At 37.8% G+C, this 20,335-nt stretch overlaps 1 protein-coding gene across 1 annotated transcript in view; it reads right to left on the reverse strand.

Moving 5' to 3' along the window:
* nek7 (NIMA-related kinase 7) overlaps window positions 1-20,335 on the reverse strand; it is a 94,025-nt gene that overhangs the window by 60,358 nt on the left and 13,332 nt on the right. The window contains exon 2 of the mRNA XM_073861613.1: window positions 8,565-8,645. Coding sequence (XP_073717714.1) covers window positions 8,565-8,621 — 57 coding nt within the window. The 5' untranslated portion in view covers window positions 8,622-8,645. The remainder of the gene's footprint in view (window positions 1-8,564; window positions 8,646-20,335) is intronic.

The raw sequence follows: 20,335 nt of genomic DNA on the forward strand, positions 1-20,335 counted from the left end.
AACGAAACTGAAATAAGACATTTGCATTTGGTTTGCTAAATGCAATAGCAGGAACAACTCCAGAAATATTTGAGAAATTTTTAATGGCAACCCCTTCACAAGTTATTTTATTTCAGGTTTTAAATCTAAATACATGGATAAAGGAAAAATCAGTGTGGTGTATTTTTTCCCATGTTTTGTAATATTTTAAATATAATACATCTTATATTAACGGGGTTGTGAACTGAGAATCCAATTTTTTCTTGATCTTTTGACAGTAAAGAGGTAATTATACTATAAAAGTTTTCAAAACCACCCACACTTCCTTCTTATTTCAAAAACGTTTTTATTTAAACCGCGGTCAGAATATAGACCAGTTCAAGAGATGTAAACAACACTGGTCCAGAAGCACTTCCTGTTTCCGTTTTTTAACACTAGATAAACGTTGGGATAAAATAAACCAACAGAACATATAAACCTGAATTAACTGAAGTTAAACAAACATCTTAAAGATAATAATATATGTAAAATAAAAAAATAACTGTCACAAACTGTAACAGGAAGTGTTTTTGGACCAGCGTTGTTTACATCATTTGAACTGGTCTATAAAAAGTGTGTGACTATGACGTCATAGTAATTAGGTAAAGATATTCATACCGAATGCAATCATTAACAGTAGGCTTGATTTACGTGCAGAACATACTAGTCTTGGGTGATATGCCACATTTTGAGATCCTCCTATCGTCAGCCTGTGAGATCACGATACAGAATAGTATCGGGGGGCGGGGCAATAGTTTACTCATTTATTTATTTGTTCATATTGTACTCATTTATGACAAGTCACTTGATTGGTGGACTGAAAAAGAAGCTGATTTACTCTAAAGGGGATTGCACACCGGCCGCGCAGCTCAGCGTCGCGTCGAGTCACGTCTAGGACAACTCGAAGGTATCGTAAACCGGAAGTCCACATTAAATAGCGCGAGCTTCGTCAGATAGCGTCTACTTCAAAATGCAAAATATACGTTAGCAGCCAATGTTAATCGTTAATGATTTGGGACAAATATGATGTTATTTAATGTTAAAGTATGTGAGTGGCGCGACAGGGATTTGAGCAACTTCCTGAGTCAAAGCTGGTCGGCGCGGGTGCGCGTATACTCATAGAAAATAATTTATATGATTTTTTTAGAACGGCGCTGAGCTGCGCGGCCGGTGTGCGACCCCCTTAAGGGCAACACTGTCATGACCACAACCTTCTTAAAACTGATGTCATTAATCCAAGCGCATCATAAAGCCCAGGCGCTGATATTTCCTTTGTGCCAGGGAGTGGGAACAACACACTTGCTGGTTTTAAACCCCTGCACGCCTAACAACCTCGCTAGTGCAAGAAAATGTCAGAGCCATGCGCATTACAAGTTCAGGTGCTAAAAGGAATCTGTGCCGAACACGTTCAGGTCTGAGCAAGAGTCTAAGATTCACGCATTACAAGTCCAGGTGCGTGCGAGAAGGAATCCGCACGTTACAAACTATCTTGCGCAAGTAAAGCACACAAACCTTCTCATGCCAGGAAAAGCACACAATGCGCATGTTAATGTCAAACTTTGATGAAATAATAATAATAACTAATCGCTATCAGCCATATATCTGACCATTATCGATAAACTATACTATTGTCTATCGGCACAACTCTAGAATATACTTAAATATCGCAAAGGCGGACAACAAAGCCAAAGCCGCTAAAAGCGAATGCATTTTTTTTCATTCCAATGCACTACTTTTCCATTGCTTTTGTATTTAAACACACACTAGACAGACATCTTTGGACGTCACACGCATATCTTGTATCTTGTATCTGCTGCGTCTCGTGCCCGAGCGTTGCGTTTTAAGACGCCGTGTCAAGTTTCGAAAAGAATATCAACTTTTGCAGGCAGCGCAGCTCATCAATGTCAGGTCCAGTACAGTGACCAATCAGGAAACCCTGAAGCCGGGACAAACATTGCAAAGTTGCATGCAAATATCCATTATTCCCTCATGTTTTAATTATTCGTTTTTTTTTTAAACAAAGCAGGTGTTTTACTTTAAAAACGGTTTAAAGATAACGTAAACTGTATGTAAACTGTTGATGTTCCCCCTAACTGAAGGGAAGGGAATCATGACTTTAAAAACTGAGGTACGTACCGAATTATACATTTTGTGTACCCGTTACACCCCTGATAGTAATGCAAAAGACTGCCTCTGCAGGAGAATATCCACACTTTTTAAAATAATTACAACGTGCAATTTAAATGAAATATATCAAATGAAAGAACAGACCCTGTGCTTTCAAACAACCTAAAATTTGTTCTCTTTTCATCACCTCTTAAATACAGGTAGGTTTCTTAAAAAATAGCAAATTTTGAGCAAAAGCTGAGATAATTCCATTTTTGTGAAGGACTTTTGATAGAGATCAGATGCAGAGCGATCTTTAAAACATACTTGCTTCCGGGTTTTATAAAATGGGTAAGAGCGCCACCTGGTGGATAATATAATACGGATTGCCAAAAAACGGGTTAACTTGTCAATGGCGGGTAAAGAGTTAAAATAGAGGATCAAAATCAGGGTAGAAAAAAGCCTATTACTTACTAATTTTTAAAAAAATGTATGTACAGTTCATGACGCCTTTTCAGTGTTTCCCATACATTGATTCATCTGTGGCAGCCCACCACAGAATCAACACTGGCTGCCACAAATACATTTTTCATAATTCCCATGTACATTTTTATTTTACTATTTAAAACAGCTTAATTCATTGTAGCGAGCACTCAGCCCGCCTTCCTCCCCTTTCCTCTCTCTCATGTTGTGTGCAGCGCGCCTCTCTCGCATTTACAGTGAAAAGTATTTTAACTCGCGTTCCTCCTTGTACTTTCTTTTTCGCGTAAACGACAACAATCACGAATGTTTCTGACAGAGAAGACGGCTGATCGAGGTCATTATGACTTAACGAAAGGTTAGCAGTAGCGTTTCCCACACATACCCGTTCTCTTGCTGTGACTCTGTGTGCGAGCTCTCTCTCTACCTATGATGTGGTATGCCCGCGCATGTGTTCTGTAATTTTGTTCGTAACTCTGTGTAACAGCAACAGCGTATTCTCTCATATTGCTAAATTTGCACCAAATTGTCTGCGCTATACGCGATATACAATAAAAATATCACTCGTAAATAGGACTGTGTTTCGATTCAGATGTTCCAGATCGTTTCATTTCGATTCGTAAGCTATCAAATCGATTCGACTTCGATTCTCGGTTCGATTTTCGGTTCCGGTTCTCGAGCCGGTATATACTCAACTCTCGATTCAACTCAATGAATATAGATAGTCTTGCTTGTGAAATCTAAAAAGCTTCCATACTTTTGACTTTTTATGTGAAGGTGGCATCAACGTCACCTGAAACTGCCATTTTAAGCACTGAATGAATGAATGACAGACTTGCCTCTCACTCCTTGGTAACATCGCGCAAGGTAAAAAAGAGGGTGACATCTAGTGAAGAAGACTAGTAATTAGATTAAGGTTAATCTTACATTAAATGTTTGCGGAAATATATATGAATGAAAAAACGTTTAATCGAAAAATAATTTTTTTTTGCCCAGCCCTCTCGTAAATGTTAAAAATAGCATTCAGTTGTGTTAAAATGCAATATAATGTGACAGATCAAAGTAAAACATGACGTTATGACGTCACATATGCTAATTGACACGTGACGTCATCACACTACAGTCTCTTGAAATCCTGTGGGAAACACTTAATGTGTTACATTTATTTAAAAGAGAGCTTTTTTACAATGCTGCATTGTCTAGCTTTTCATGAAAAAAGAACACAAAACTGAAAACTAGTAACATACATAGTGTGTAACAAATAGAGAATTTGTTATTTAATTTTTTTTCAATAATACCATAAGAAGAAATCCATAGATAAACTGCAGCAGTACCATGAAATGTGTGATTATAAATATACATACACTATATACATGGGCTCACACACACATATACATATTTATATATATAGAATGTATGTGTTGTATTAATAAGGGTTTGGTCAGCGATGCATGGTCAACACAGGGGCAAGGCATTGCTTTCACTCCCCGCATGGTCGCTTGACAAATGTTAGCATGAGCCTCTAAAGCAGCATGACAAGCGCATGCTGAGAGCAAAGTCGAGCTAATGTGTTCTGGCATGCGGCTCGCTAATCACACATTTACATATGCAATGACCTACATTTGCATGTCAGCTCGCACACTGTCCGGCCTGATTAACGACGGGCACCTCCCAACGCAAGGGCGAACGGCATAGCGGCGGGATGAGGCCAGAGGGTGGCGGCTTTTTTGGCAGCCGAAGGGATGCACTGCCAGCCAGGATTAGGCCTGATGCGGCCTGAGCTCCAGACACTTCATTAGAGGTAATCTGTTTAGCAGTGGGCAGTGTATGTAAACTTCACAGGCCATTTGCGGCACCTTTTTGCCCCCTGGCCTCGCCTTCAAAGGGCAGTAGGGGCGCCCTGACTGACAGCTTGTCTCATCCGTGGCTGTGCGCTGTCACACAATTTAGAGCGCCGAGCTGACACAAGATGAACCGCAGAAGCCGAGGATCTCGACTACCGCCGGGGTCACTCCACAACGGCGTGACGCGGTTTGTACATATCACGGCTTGCGGGTGGGGCGAGAGCTCAAGGGCTTGTTTTGGCAAAAGGAGAAAACCAAAATAACACGCAGGGAAACAGGTGGAGGTGCTTTTTTATGCAGCCACCAAATATACCTAAAGTTGCCAACTTTTAGCATTCAAATAAAAAATTTGTTTCGATGTGCTTCGGTTAGAAAATAAGCACACGATATAAAGACAGGTCAGAGGGAATGGTAGCTGCAGTAAAGCATGCTGGGTAATAACTCAAAGGGACAACACATCACAGGAGCAACAGTAAAGGATGGAGGGTTGGCCGCTGGTGACACAAGTGTAAAAGAGAAATGCGCCATGACAAGGAACGTGAGATAGGAGGTAGAGAATGACGGAGGACGGGGTGGCAGCAGTGTGGAGACTAGGTGTGAGCTGACAGCACAACACTGCCAGCGGCTGCCAGGGAAAGGACAACCCAAGCTCTGAAGACGTGGTGGAGTAGCAAGACGGGCTTGGTGGTGTTGGTTGGTGGGTGCTGGAGGGGGATCAACGTGGCGGGGAGGAACAAGGCAGGAGATCCTGTTCGCATCCTTTTCATCAAACTCTCTCTCCAGGCCCAACCCATGCAATATTTATACCTTTTTCACCCTGCTAGTACTCGTGCTCCTCTTCCATCTGCTTGAGTATTTAAAGCTCGGCTTGCTTTACACAGGGATTTTGCTCTGACGAAAAATCCGCCGTGGCGATTAAAACCGGATCTGAAGATCTTGCCCTCCCACTCGCTCAGAGAGCAAATGCGCCATCAAATATGCAAGTCTTACCAACTTATCCCGTATCTTCTATGCATATCCATCAAACCGCAGAGACGTAAAGTTATGGTATCGACGGGAAAACTTGTATGCGTGATTGCATACACAATTCAGGATTTAAGCATTTCTGTATTTTTTTACTGGAGGGAATAAGAGTTAAACTTGGAAACTTGAGAATAATCCTTCAGCCTTGTAAAAGTCATTCTCTTTAGTTTTCATGGTGAATTTTACTGCTACAAAAATACCTTGAGTGTTAAAGGAATAGTCTACTCATTTTCAATATTAAAATATGTAATTACCTTAACTAAGAATTGTTGATACATCCCTCTATCATCTGTGTGCGTGCACGTAAGCACTGGAGCGCGCTGCGACGCTTCGATAGCATTTAGCTTAGCCCCATTCATTCAATGGTACCATTTAGAGATAAAGTTAGAAGTGACCAAACACATCAACGTTTTTCCTATTTAAGACGAGTAGTTATATGAGCAAGTTTGGTGGTACAAAATAAAACGTAGCGCTTTTCTAAGCGGATTTAAAAGAGGAACTATATTTTATGGCGTAATAGAACTTTTGGGAGTACTTCGACTCGCCTGAAAAGTCCGCTCCCCTTATCACTCTCATAATGGGAGAGGGAGAGTGTAACTGCGCCGAGTCGAAGTACTCCCAAAAGTGCTATTACGCCATAAAATGTAGCTCGTTTTATTTTGTACCACCAAACTTGCTCGTATAACTACTCGTCTTAAATAGGAAAAACGTTGATGTGTTTGGTCACTTCTAACTTTATCTCTAAATGGTACCATTGAATGAATGGGGCTACGCTAAATGCTATCGAAGCGTCGCAGCACGCTCCAGCGCTTACGTGCACGCACACAGATGATAGAGGGATGTATCAACAATTCTTAGTCAAGGTAATAACATATTTTAATATTGAAAATGAGACGACTATTCCTTTAACGTCAAATCTTTTTTTTTTTTTTAAGATGACAGCGGACCTGAAGTTCCCAGCACTCAGCTGTATTCAACAAATCAAAAACTTTGTGAAAATACAACCGGTCAATGTTACACTTACACATCGTAAACCTGGAAATTTCCATTTAATTTAAATAAATGACTGAACACCAGAACTGAATTCAGATTACAAAATTTTACCGAGAATTGCAAACAAAATCCTTGTGACATCCAAATTCCGAATAATTCACATTCCTAATAAACAGATCAGCCTTGTAAGTAAGGAATAATTGACTTTGGTCCTTTGAATTCTTTGAAATTATACCACATTGCTGTTGAATGCTTTATTCTGATTGGTTGAGAATTGTTCCACTAGAATTGATTATTTTTCTGTAAACCACACACCTAACCTGTCAAGTGTCTTAAAATAACCACCAGAGCAATGTTTGTGGTAACCGTGACAAGCAGAATAATTGACTCTGGTCCTTTGAATTATTTGAAAATAACGTACACCTGATTCGCCTCGTGCTGCATTACCACCTTGGGTGTGCATTATTTTCTAATAAATTAACAGCCGTCATCAATTATTCCTTACATAATGCACATCCGCAGTGTAACGTCACTCCAATTCAGGTCTTGCTGTTATATCGCAGGTGTGCCTTATTTTCAAATAATTAAAAAGGACCAAAGTCAATTATTCTGCATATTACTACAGACATTGTTAAGACATTCCTCTGGTGGTTATTTTAAGATATTTGACAGGTCATGTGTGCGTATATTGAAAAATAATGCATACCCATGGAACATTTTTCAACCAATCAGAATAAAGCATTCAACAGCCCTGTGGTATAATTAAATATAACCCATAACCAATCACAAGGCTTAAAATAACTCATCAATAACTATTCTCTACCTAAAAATCTATGAACAGCAACAACGCTCATTTTCTCTATGTGCTTTTCTGTTTCTAGGGATTACGCCAGCTCCAGTCTGGATCCTGCCTCCATCAGATGACCCAAGAGAAATTTTCAGAATTGTTGTGTTTTATGTGTATTCTACATTATATCCTTTTGTAAAGCTGTTTTGCAATAGTGTAAACTGTGAAAAGCGCTATTCAAATAAATGTGAAATCCAATTATAAAGTCAGGGGCCAAAAGTTTAATCTGGATCAAAGTTTAATCTGGATCGAAGAGCCGGAGCTCTTTTCACGTGCAACGCGTACAAACGCCCCTTTGATTGTCACGTCCCCGGCACCGCCCCCCGCCCAACCCTACCACCTTAACTAATAAATTTTCTGCGGGAAACCCTGAAACCGCCCCTAAAAGTTGTAGTAAAACTTTTTAGAAGTTTTATTACAATTTTGTTCCTGAAATCCAACCTTCTGCTGGGATCAGAATAATCCTACTTTTTGTGATGAAACAAATCCCAATCTTACTAAAATGTTTTACACAACACAAAGTGACGATTTGATCCAGATCAAAACTTAGATTAGATTTTGTGATCCAATCCAAATTCAGAATCCATTTTTTTTGCTATGAGCAACCCATTTTTAAATTCTGATCTCATTCGATAGCCAAAATCCAAATGGATTACTTTTGAACAACTGGCCCCAGATGATTATAGCGAGTTAGTCCAGGTTTAAAAATAAAGCATGACAAAAGGGGGATTAAGAGAAAGAAAGAGAAAAAGCGAGAGAGAGAGGGAGAGAGAGAGAGAGAGAGAGAGAGAGAGAGAGAGACAGAGCAAAAGACTGCTAAAAGCAGCAGATTTTCAACACCTCTGTCTCTGGCATTATGGTGGAGAAACACATGATGGCTCCTGTGTGCAGGAAACGCTGCTTGTGCAGAGAGCAGAATCTCATTATCACCTCTCACCCGGCACAGCGGAGAGACAGCCAGAGCAGACCGCCGCCTGTCTCTCTGCAGGTGGATTGACAGACACGGGGAGACTTGACAGGGGCAGATGTGGATGTGGAAGAGGGCGACGAGATCACGTTACATGCTGCTAAGCAAGCAGGTGGCGAGTCGGATCGGTAGACTGAAAAAAACTAAAATCGCTTTGTAGACTAAAATATAAATATATATTTTATATATATTCAAGATTACAAAGAAAGTTCGGCTAGGCTGTAATCATATGCGAGTTTTTTGTTTATGTGTGAGGCAAAATGACAAAAGTAACCGGCATTCATACCTGTGGCTGTAATACTGTCATTGGAGGCTGTTGACCTTGTGATTGGGCGTCCATCATGTCTTAGCTCAGTCCTGTACACCCCTGCCAAGCAAACACAAAATAAGATACATCAACCAACCCCTGTATCATACAGAATCCTCCCCCCTTCGTCTCCCATGCGTTTAATAATCTCGGCCTTCGGATTTGTCTGAAGCTGAATGTGTGAATCTGGTAATAGAATTAGGCTCCTGACGTTCACATGTCGCTGCCGAGGAAACGGCCATCCAGCGTCACCTCGTCCGAGGAACCCGATAGTTGAGAACACGACACCCCTCGCGTTAATGAGACCTGTCAAAAAGTCTTGGACAAGCTTAAAATTAAATAGGAATATTCTATTGTTAAAACCTGATTGTGAGATGAAAGGGTTATGCGTTTTGTTAGACAATACAATCGAAGTGACCGAACAACTTTGGGGAAGTTATTGATGTAGTAACGATACAAAGCATTTTACTGTATGCGTAACCAAATATGATGCTGTCCGAATACTTAGTACACTCAAGATTATGGTATTAAAGGATTAGTCCATTTTCTTAAAGAGTAACTAAACCCTAAACCAAATTTTTTTAGTTAATGATCTGTAAGAATGGGGCTTTATTAGTGCTGTTCATTGATTTGAGTAACTTTTTTGACATTTGGTTATAAAGTGTTTCAATGCTACAATATATGGTGTTAAAACGTCTCAGTGCTGCCCTCTTCAGGTTGAACGGTGGCTACTGCAGTTGAATTTTCCTATTGAATGTTGCGGTACCGCGTGACGCAAGTGGTACGACCCTACGTAAGCACTACGCCCTTGTTACGATCTCCCCACACCCTTCGTACAAGCTCAGTTCGTCCCCTCTATCTCCGTTGGGGTCTGCCCACTTTTCTTCATTTTTCAAATATTGCCAGTGGGTGGAGTCAGATCTGAACAGGGGTTTAGTTGCACTTAAAAAAATCCAGGTAATTTACTCACCACCATGTCATCCAAAATGTTGATGTCTTTCTTTGTTTAGTCGAGAAGAAATTATGTTATTTTGAGGAAAACATTCCAGGATTTTTCTCACTTTAATGGACCCCAACACGTAACAGATTTAAAGCAGTTTAAAATTGCAGTTTTAAAGTACTCTAAACGATCCCAAATGAGGTATAATGGTCTTATCTAGCGAAACGATTGTCATTTTTGGCAATAAAAATTAAAATATGCATTTTTGAACCACAACTTCTCGTCTTTCTCTGGTCCTGTGACGCGCCAGCGCGACCTCACGTAATACGTCATCACGTCAAGAGGTCACGGATGGCATATGCGAAACTACACCCCAGTGTTTACAAGTGTGGAGAAAGATGACCGTTCCGATGTTGTTGTAATGAATGTCTTTGTGTCAGTTTATTGTTTAAAATGGTCAGCAAATGTGCGTTTCATATATGTAACACGTGACATCATTACGCAAAAAGGTTGCGCTGGCGTGTCACACAGCCAGAGGAAGAAGAGAAGTTGTGGATTAAAAGTGCATATTTTTTATTTTTCTTGCCAAAAATGACAATCGTTTCGCTAGATAAGACCCTTATGCCTCATTTGGGATCGTTTAGAGACCTTTGAAACTGCAATTTTAAACTGCATTAAAACTGTTAGGTGTTGGGGTCCATTAAAGTCCATTAAAATGAGAAAAACCCTGGAATGTTAAAAAACATAATTTCTTCTCGACTGAACAAAGAAAAACATCAACATTTTGACTGACATGGTGTTGAGTAAATTATCTGGATTTTTTAAATTTTTTAAGAAAATGGACTAGTCCTTTAACTCTTTCACCGCCAGCATTTTTTAAAAAAGTTGCCAGCCAGCGCCAGCGTTTTTCATGATTTTCACGAAAGTTTAATGCCTTCCAGAAAATGTTCTTCTTCAGATATATAAACATACAATATACCAAATGAAAGAACAGACCCTCTGCTTTCAAACAAAAAAAAACCGTTTCATCCTACCTTGAGTAGTTCTTTTGTAATCAGCTTTTGAATATGGGTAGGTTTCTGCAAAAACACCACATTTTGAGCAAAAAGCAGAGATAATTCCATTTTTGTGACGGACTTTTCATAGAGATCCCACTCAGAGCGATCTTTAAACAGACACGGACATGCAGCAGCTTGTCAGAGGGCAATACTTCCGGGTTGTATAAGTTGCGGAAGTGCGCCACCTGGTGGATAAAAGCGGTATTGCGGAAAGACGGAAAATCTCGTCATTGGCGGGGAAGCGTTTTCTCTTAATTGACGAGATATCTCGTCAATGGCGGGGAAAGAGTTAAGCATGAGATTGACAGGACATCTACTACAAGACTACTGAAACATAATATGTGACCCAGTCTATAAAAACCCAGCTGTAGTAATTTTTTTGTGATTAATTGTTTTATACATAAAATCATCCTAGATCATGTAAAGATCATTCTATGAAAATATAACCTTGATATCTTTAATATTAGCTGAGTAATATCATGTCAAAGATTGAAATCAATCAACTTTGATGCTCCTAATCTCATAATTAAATTATTAGACTTTAACCTTGAAACCAAAAATTCCATTAAACCCTTCTGTTCATAGAGCGCCTGGTCTATTCATAGATTTTACTAACCCACAGAGAAATTAACATGCAGACGTCCGCACGTGTGAAATACAGTAGAGGTGTGTTGTCGCAGAGACAACGATAAGAAAGAATAAATTAGACCTCAGCTCACATTGGTGACAGAAAGCAACTACAAAAGACGGCCGCATGCTTTTCTTTACATCAAGCCGGGAGATGGGCCTGTGCGTGCGGCAGCCATCAAAATTTTTAATGATAGCTCAGTTGTCACATCACTGCGGCGCACCGCTCAGGGAAGCTCGCCGTTTCCTCGATGTACTGAAAGAATATAAGCGAGGGTTAAAAAAACACTCCTTTCATAGAAAGGCCATTTACATGTCGCTCACCACGGTGCACGTCCGTCTCCTCGCGTTGTCAGGGCTGAGTGGATCGCAGAGCCTCGAGCCAATTAAAATACCTCATGCCGGTGAACGGAGAAATGGTGCCGGAGCTGTCACCATGGCAAAATAAAACCATCTCGGTTTGGGGAAGGTTAATAATACTAATTAAACACCAACCCTGAGTCTAAGATTTGTGTGAGGCAGTTGCTCGCTGAAGATTTGTTTTTGTTTGCCATTTTTGCAGTTTAGTTGAATTCGTGTCTGTTTGAAGGATTATTCTGATGCATTACCCCTCGGGAATTAACTATTAACACAGTACCTCTACGAGTATGTAATTATGAGATTTTATATCAATGAAACACACGCTGCCCTCATTCAGCCTTCATAAAGATTCGTACGTTCTTCTTTCTTTACGAGATTTCGTAATGACGACTGAGGCAGAGGTGAATAATTCACTGTGCTAATTAACAACATGAGACAGCAGTCAGTGCTCGGTAGATTTGCGAATGCTCATGCTGACACTGTACTAACAAAACTGTCTTCTCTGTGTTACTTTTAAAAGAGGATTGTTTACACGATTGCGTGAATCCGAGTAATAAATCAAAGTGGATATGTATGGCTATTTACAGAAACAAACGCAGGGATGGCCACTATCAAGCTTTATAGTTAACATAATATGGAAGTTGCCATATTTTACTTATTGTGATATATTAAAGGTGCCATAGAGTGTAAAACTGTATTTATCAAGGCATAGATGAATAAAAGAGTTCTGTACATATTGTTAGCCTCAAACATAATTTTTTCCTCATTCTTATGCAAACCTTGTGAATGCAAAAAGACATCAACATAACACCGACTAAGTATTGACGGCTGAGTTAGCGCTATATGCTAGTTAATGCTATATGCTAACGTTTAGACTTAGGTTCCACTATTGACTAGGGCTGTAACGATTAATCGTGCAAATGTGCGTTTTCTCAATGAATTAATTTTAATGAATTAGATTGTAAAACCAGGCACATCCCAAAGTCAGGAGGCGCTCTTGTGCAGAAACTCCCTTTGTGCCACAGAAGTAGTAGCATTACAAACGCTGTTCCAGGAAATGTCTAGAGGAATATTTATATCGCTGTTTTTCAAATAGTTTCATGTATTTAAATGATAATAAATAATATTTTAAATGATTTTGTTTAACGATTTTAGCTTTTTTAAATGTATCTTATAAACGACTCCGAATCATAATGATTTTAGATTGATAAGGACTTCCTACTGAACGAATGTCGTAGTACACGCACAAGCTGTGCATGAAACAGAATCGCGACCTTGCGATTTAGAATCAATTTTTAATGGGACGCACGATTTATCGTTACAGCCCTACTATTGACGTAACAGTTACATTTGCAGGTCCATACTGAAAAAACACAAACTTAACACGTCCATTTCCAATATCTGATACAGGCTGAAACATATAAGGTCTGTTTACACTAAAGACTGTAAAAAGATGGACGGCGCGATCCCTCTTTCTTTCATTGTAATGAAATTAACATAAAATACGACGATGGCACTTACATATGCGGAGCCACGGTTTTAAAGGACAAAATTGGTATTTTACACTTAAAGCCCTGTTTTCAGATTGTTTATGATGAAATAGAACGGTTTTGACTGAAATTTGAACATATGATGCTGGCCCGAGAATTTTCGGTGTTTCTTGTATCACCTCCCACCTCTATAATGGCTATATAGGTGCACTGGAACAATCCTTCCTAAAATGCATTAAACTTTCGTTTACAAAGATGTGAAACTCACCGAGTGGTCAGTTATAGGCTCACACAAAAATCGCTGCAAAAGATGCTTTCCAACAGGTTTTATAGTAGTTTTTGTCCAACTCCCATGACTTGTATTAGATGTGCTGTGCGGTATTACTCAGCGCCGGGAACTTTGTTTGTATTCTTGCAATTGCCAAAGGCGGATTATCGCCACCAACTGGGCTGAAGTGTCTATTATTCAAGCTCTCAGCGGAAGAATATACGGTTGTGAGGCGTTTGGAAACTTTAAGTGGCTTTAAGTGTAAAATACCGAACTTGTCCTTTAAACATCCATCCAAATGCTCGCACGCCCAATTCAACTTGCTAAAACAAGGTAAGTTAAAAAAAACTTTTTTTGTCAGTGTTAAAACACAGAAATCAAAAATTAATAGTTCAATCTTCCCTCGAAGCTCCGACACTCTACATAGAGTAGCTGTTAATCACAAATGTCAATATAACAACACGCCCCTGTTTCTGTAGCATCAAATTACTAGCTTAAATGAAATTTATCACTAAAATGAACAATTTAACATATATCAGCGTAATAACAACTACCTTAAGAGATCAATACCATCTTTTGGAAAATTTTATCGAAGTGTAATTTTTTTTGTTTTGACACGAGTCATGTTTGTTTGCATGGAGAGAACGGGTTTATGACTTGTACTGCAACCAGCCACCAGGGGGCGATCAAAGAGTCAGCAGCTTCACACACACACAGAGCTACAGAAATGAGCCGCTCTGATAAACAGCCAATCAGAGCAGAGCCCCACATTATTATTCTTGACCCTTTCAAATGAGGTAATAGGATATGTAAAACAATCTCTGAATCATTTTTGCACTTAATAAAGTCATATACCTTCTAGGTGTCAGAAAACAATTTCCATATTGTATCAATGCATTCTTTGGCACCTTTAAAGAGCCAAACATGAAATCCAACAAGAAAAAAAAGTGTAAGAGGAGATCAAACAAAGTATTGAAAACCTGACAACACTGAAATACTGACAATTTTATCCAAAGCGACTTGCGTGCATTCAAGGTATACATGTTTTATCAGTACATGTGTTCCTTGGTAATCAAACCCATCACTGCTAATGCAGTGCTTCACCAGTTCAGCTACAGGAAACATGACATAGATATCAATATAATACTCTACAGATTCTCACTCATAGCTTCTATACAACATCTCATATCTGAAGTGGGTGAAAAATGAAAGCTTGATGACATCGGCCGACATGGAAAGTCGATTAAAAGTTAAAACATAGCATTATTTAACTTACATTATTAAAGGTCACATTTACCAGTGGCAATATGGGACGGGTTGCCCTCATTGACAATTATTTTCACTTTCAAACACTGGCTGGCAGCAACTGACCTATGCAGTGTCAAATTGACTTAAGGGCAATGACGCTTTCCATCACGACTTAACCAACACCCTCATTAACAGAATCGATTAAAGATGCCACATGATATCAGCACACCAGCATCTAAACTAAAAGGGTAGAGATTACAAAAGCCGCATCTTTTCCAGACTAAACACCGAGATGAGTGTATACACCAAACACACACGCACCCAAAACACACTCCTTCTCCATCATCGACACCCAACTGTCTAGAGAAACATTCATCTGCGCTTTTTCCACCGGCTATTTACGGCGTCTGCGAGTAACACGTGGTACTCCAGCTGCGTGCCTTGTAAAATTAACATACTGAAAAGGGGCCGCGGCAACAACTAAAGCGGCTATACATAGCTTCGCATGACAAAAGGGCCATTACGTGCGATGATGACAGTAGGCAACCTACTTGAAATAGAGGCCTGGGAGCTGACTAACAAATAGTCTTGCTGCAAAGTTGTGCATGTACGATACATACAGCAAAAACGTTTCTTTACCTGCTGCATTAAGGGAAATAAAAACAGGAATTGGCCATTTAGATGCAACGTTTCCTGATCTGGCTTGCAGCGTTTCCTGATCTCATCTGTTTCGTCATTTCCTAACTACTTTTCTATAAACTAAGGCTAAAATGATGTTTTTTTTACTTATTTTCTAAGTATGAACTTTTGCTCAATAAAATACAACGCTGGGGTTTAATCTTATTGATTAACTCCAGCATTTTTTACACTTGAGTATATGCAAGGTGTCCATCTTAAGTCAATAATGCAGCTTTGTTATGCGTAAATTATTGGTAATTTAGATATGCATCAAGTAACCAAATCAATGCTCCGAAGGCTGAAGTGATTTTAAAACATACATCACAGCAAAGTAAATTCAAAATGTTTAATTCTACAAAGAAATTTTAGTAAAAAAATAATAAAAAATAAGGATTCTTATTATTAAATGTTTTAATATTTGTCCAACCAAGACAAAAAACAATCATGAACCAGTTTGGGATCAGGAAACTTAATGAGCAAAGAAAAGTGCATTAAATTCATTACAAAACAGTGGCGGCTTGTTGTGACTGCTCATCCAAGGGGCGCAAATTCAAAATATGTGTTTGTTGCGTCATGTGAACCATATGCATCACGTGTTTTGTCAAAATAAGTGCCTGCTGCAAACGCGTCAAAACCGATTATGATAAAAGAAACGCTCATGTTCACAAAATACATGCAAGACACTCCATTAACAGTAACCTTTGATTACACATGAGATTATGCGAGTATCTGGCAAACGCAAGGGTCTTTTTTATTATAAGTGCAAAACATACAACAGTTAGTTAAGCAGCAAAACAACAAAAACAAAACAGACACAACAATTGTGACGATGGTTTTGTTCTGAGCAATGATAATAAGCGAATAATAATAATAATAATAATAATAATAATAATAATAATAATAAATAATATTAAATTAAACTGACAATAATATATATTTGTGTAATAATAATAATAATAATAATAAATTAAACTGATAATAATACATTTGTATAATAATAATAATAATAATAATAATAATAATAATATATTTAATAATAATAATAATAATAATAATAATACTAATAATAGTAATAGTAATAATAATAATAATAAAACCAGATAATAATACATATTTGTTTAATAATAATAATAATAAAATAATAAATTAAACTGATAATAATACATATTTGTGTAATAATAATAATAATAATAATAATAATAACAATAATAATAATAATAATAATAATAATAATAATAATAATAATTATTATTATTATTATTATTATTATTATTATTATTATTATTATATTTATTAATAATAATAATAATAATAATAATAATAATAATAATAATAATAATATAAACAGATAATAATACATACTTGTATAATAATAATAATAATAATAATAATAATAATAATAATAATAATAATAACAATAACAATAACAATAACAATAACAATAATAACAACAACAATAATGATAATAAATTAAACAGATAATAATACATATTTGTGTTAATAATAATAATAATAGTAATAACAATAATAGTAATTTATTATTATTATTATTATTATTATTATTATTATTATTATATTATGTAATAGTATGTACAAAAATGGTAGTAATAGCAATAATAATTCTAGGGATTGTAATGATTTCAGGATTTTTGTTTTTTTATCCCATAATAATAACTTATTAGCGTCTCTTTTATCATAAACCCTTTAGACACGTCTGCAGCAGGCACTTATTTTGACAAGACACGTGATGCACATAGGATCACTCGACGCGCAGAACACATTTGAAATTATGAACCACACACACATGACGGGCTACATACATGTGATGAACTTCGCATCGAGCGCCCTCGAAAAAAGTCGTCACCGGCGGCCACTGATGAAAACCACGTATGTCCATTTTGCCGATTTTGAGATTTTTCTTTTTTATATCATTACACTGGCAAGAATATGGTTACATGTAAAGATGTCGTACCAGGTATGACAACGCTACATTCAACTGCTTTTGAAATACGGTGTTTTTTCCACTTCCTGAAAAGCAACCATTTTGGACATACGTGAGTTTCATCGGGCAGCGACGATATAAGGAAATCACATGATTTTGGTGAAAATATCACATAGCACTACCATGGCCGAGCTAACACAACAGGTCTATTTCACATGAAAGGGGAGCATGAATGCTCTATTTCTGCTTGATATCTACTAGGGGTGTAACCGTACGCAAAAATCACGGTTCGGTGCGAACCCCGGTTTTGAAGCCACGGTTCGGTTCATTTTCGGTACAGTAAGGGAGAAATGCAAACATTAAACTGCAGGTTGTTTATTACTTTAAACTTTTTTTTACAATTTGTTTACACTTTTTTAAACACTTTATTAAAGTATAACAGATAAAATATATATAAAATGAAAAAATAATAAATAAAATACTACTGCAAAGTTATTTTTTACATTATTTTATAACAGAAGGTAACTCTTATCTTAACCTTCTCTTAAACTTTTTCTACTAAAACCTTGAACTAACAAATTCAATTCCTGAATACATTTATGAACTATTAGCCTACATTTTTGCCACTAAAAATTTTCTGTTTTGATTTATTTTGGATTGTTTAACTCACAGTATTGAATTGGCTATGTACCATCTCTGTATAAAAATAATATTACTGCTCTGTGTAACTGCATAGCAAGCAACATGATGATATACTTAGTATACACTCATTTTGAGATTAGTGAGCTGCATACCTAGCCATCTTTGATCTTTTGCACGTTTCTCCTAATCTTTGCTTGTGTCATCAATGTAAGCTGTGACTTTACTTACGAACCCCTCCGCAGCTGAGTGACAGCTGAGTAACCCCGGGTTACAGCTCTTCTCTGTCCCGACCAGCTGATCGCATTGTGACAATGATATGATTGACGTGAGGTGCAGATGAAAAATCTGATCACGCATTCCTTATTCTTGCTGTCACAGAAAGCGCGTCTCATGAATGCGTAGCAACGAAAGACGTGCATCCTCTCCCGGACTTTTGAAAGAACAAAGCAGCGCGTTGACACGCGTTTAACATGCGCTTTTAGATACGACACGTAAACGTTTACATCAATAATCAAACGGATATACAACTAAGTAAATAAAAATCTTTCAGCGGGCCGAATTATGTTATATGTTTGACAGAAGACTTGCGCTGAACACGGAGACTTCCGCCACTTAATATGTTCGTGCGGAAACGCACGTATTATGTTCCGCACAGGCGCACACAAAATGCTTTCGGTGCACGTGCGCACCGTGCCGAAAGCCCTGAACCGAAACGGTCCGGTTCGAATACACGAACCGTTACACCCCTAATATCTACGTTTCCCTACAGTTTCCTGTTCAGTTATGGATAAAGAAAAGATAAAACAAGAAAGTGAGATTTTAAAGTGGATCAAGTAGTGAAGATGTTAACTGGCTTTGGACTTAAATTAGCCTTTGCTCACAGGTGTTCACATAGACCGGAATCAGATGTGGGCGAATCCGAGCGCGGATGAAGGGTGAGGAAGAAGGCCAACAGCGGAGCGTGGTATGAAGCAAACATCAAAGCTTGCTTTGAGCTTCTGAATACAGTAAAGTAGTGGCCATGATTATAAGAAATGAACAACCTTTTTTTTTACCGTGAAAGCAAAGCTTGGGCCATCTGATCATTGGAGTCTTTGAGGAGAACAGAGTTAATGATGAGACAGTCAGGAATTAAAAAGGACATTTGCACATTTATTTTAGACACTGTGGAAATAAACTCTCTGTGAGTCTATGAACGTAAGTCACAATGAAGGAAACAAGTTTGAAGATTTAGGGTGTAGCCTGTAGATTATTTAGATAATAATGCTGTTTATAAACTACTGTTCATCAATTATCTGTTAAATAAACTCTTTGAAAAACTTCACCATTAAAGGAACAGTATGTAAGAAATTTATATCAAATAATCATAAAATGGCCCTGATATATCACTAGACATTAAGAAATCATTTTCATTTCAAATACTTATATCACTGACAACCGCAGTCCGGCCAGGATATTGTCATTCAAAAAGTGGAGTTGCAGCCCTCAGCTGATGTTTATGTTGTCATTTTGTGTATTGGCCACCAGTTGTGTGATTGCAGTACCAGTTTTAGCCACAAGTTTTGTGATTGCAAAACCAGTTTGGGCCACAATCCTACATACTGTTCCTTTAAGATTTGTAACAATGTGGCATAGCTATTACAAAAAAATAAAAAGTAAAAATCACACAAAAAACTTTGCGAGTGCTGAAAGCTCAGCCTTATGAATATGCATTTCATTCATTTAAATATTTTACTAGTTGCAATTAATTTTAAACAACTATATTTTTAGAGTGCTGCTTGTTTTATGCAAAGCATGGTTGTTAAGGTTAAACTAGAAGCCGGGTGACATTAAAATGGGGTCAAATTGGGTCAAAAGAGTCACTAAAACCATGTCTAAACTACGCTTCAAAGCGTCTGCCGTCATTAAAGACCGTTTCACATGGTACGCAGTAAGTTGCGGAAATACCACGTGGCTAGTGAAAGCATTTTGTGCAGCATTTAGTACAAATATGTTTATCTTCAACGGCACCTGACGTGAAAAGCCTTGTCCTTAAAAACGTGTAAAAATGAGTACTCTGGCTGAAGAGAAAAAAAAGGAAATGTTAGCTAGCCAGTGTGGCAGTTCTTTGTTTTTAAAAACTTTAGAATAAAAGACATTTTAGCTTTATTGCCCCGCCAATGTATGCATTATTACCAAAAGTGCTATTACCAAAAGTGCTTTTACGCCATAAAATATAGTTCCTCTTTAAATCTGCTTAGAAAAGCACTACGTTTTATTTTGTACCACCAAACTTGCTCGTATAACTACTCGTCTTAAATAGGAAAAACGTTGATGTGTTTGGTCACTTCTAACTTTATCTCTGATTGGTACCATTGAATGAATGGGGCTTAGCTAAATGCTATCGAAGTGGCGCGGCGCGCTCCAGCGCTTACGTGCACGCACACAGATGCATCAACAATTCTTAGTTAAGGTAATAACATATTTTAATATTGAAAATGAGTAGACTATTCCTTTA

Source organism: Misgurnus anguillicaudatus, chromosome 23 (genome assembly GCF_027580225.2).
Source record: "Misgurnus anguillicaudatus chromosome 23, ASM2758022v2, whole genome shotgun sequence".
In the NCBI taxonomy this organism is placed as follows: domain Eukaryota; kingdom Metazoa; phylum Chordata; class Actinopteri; order Cypriniformes; family Cobitidae; genus Misgurnus; species Misgurnus anguillicaudatus.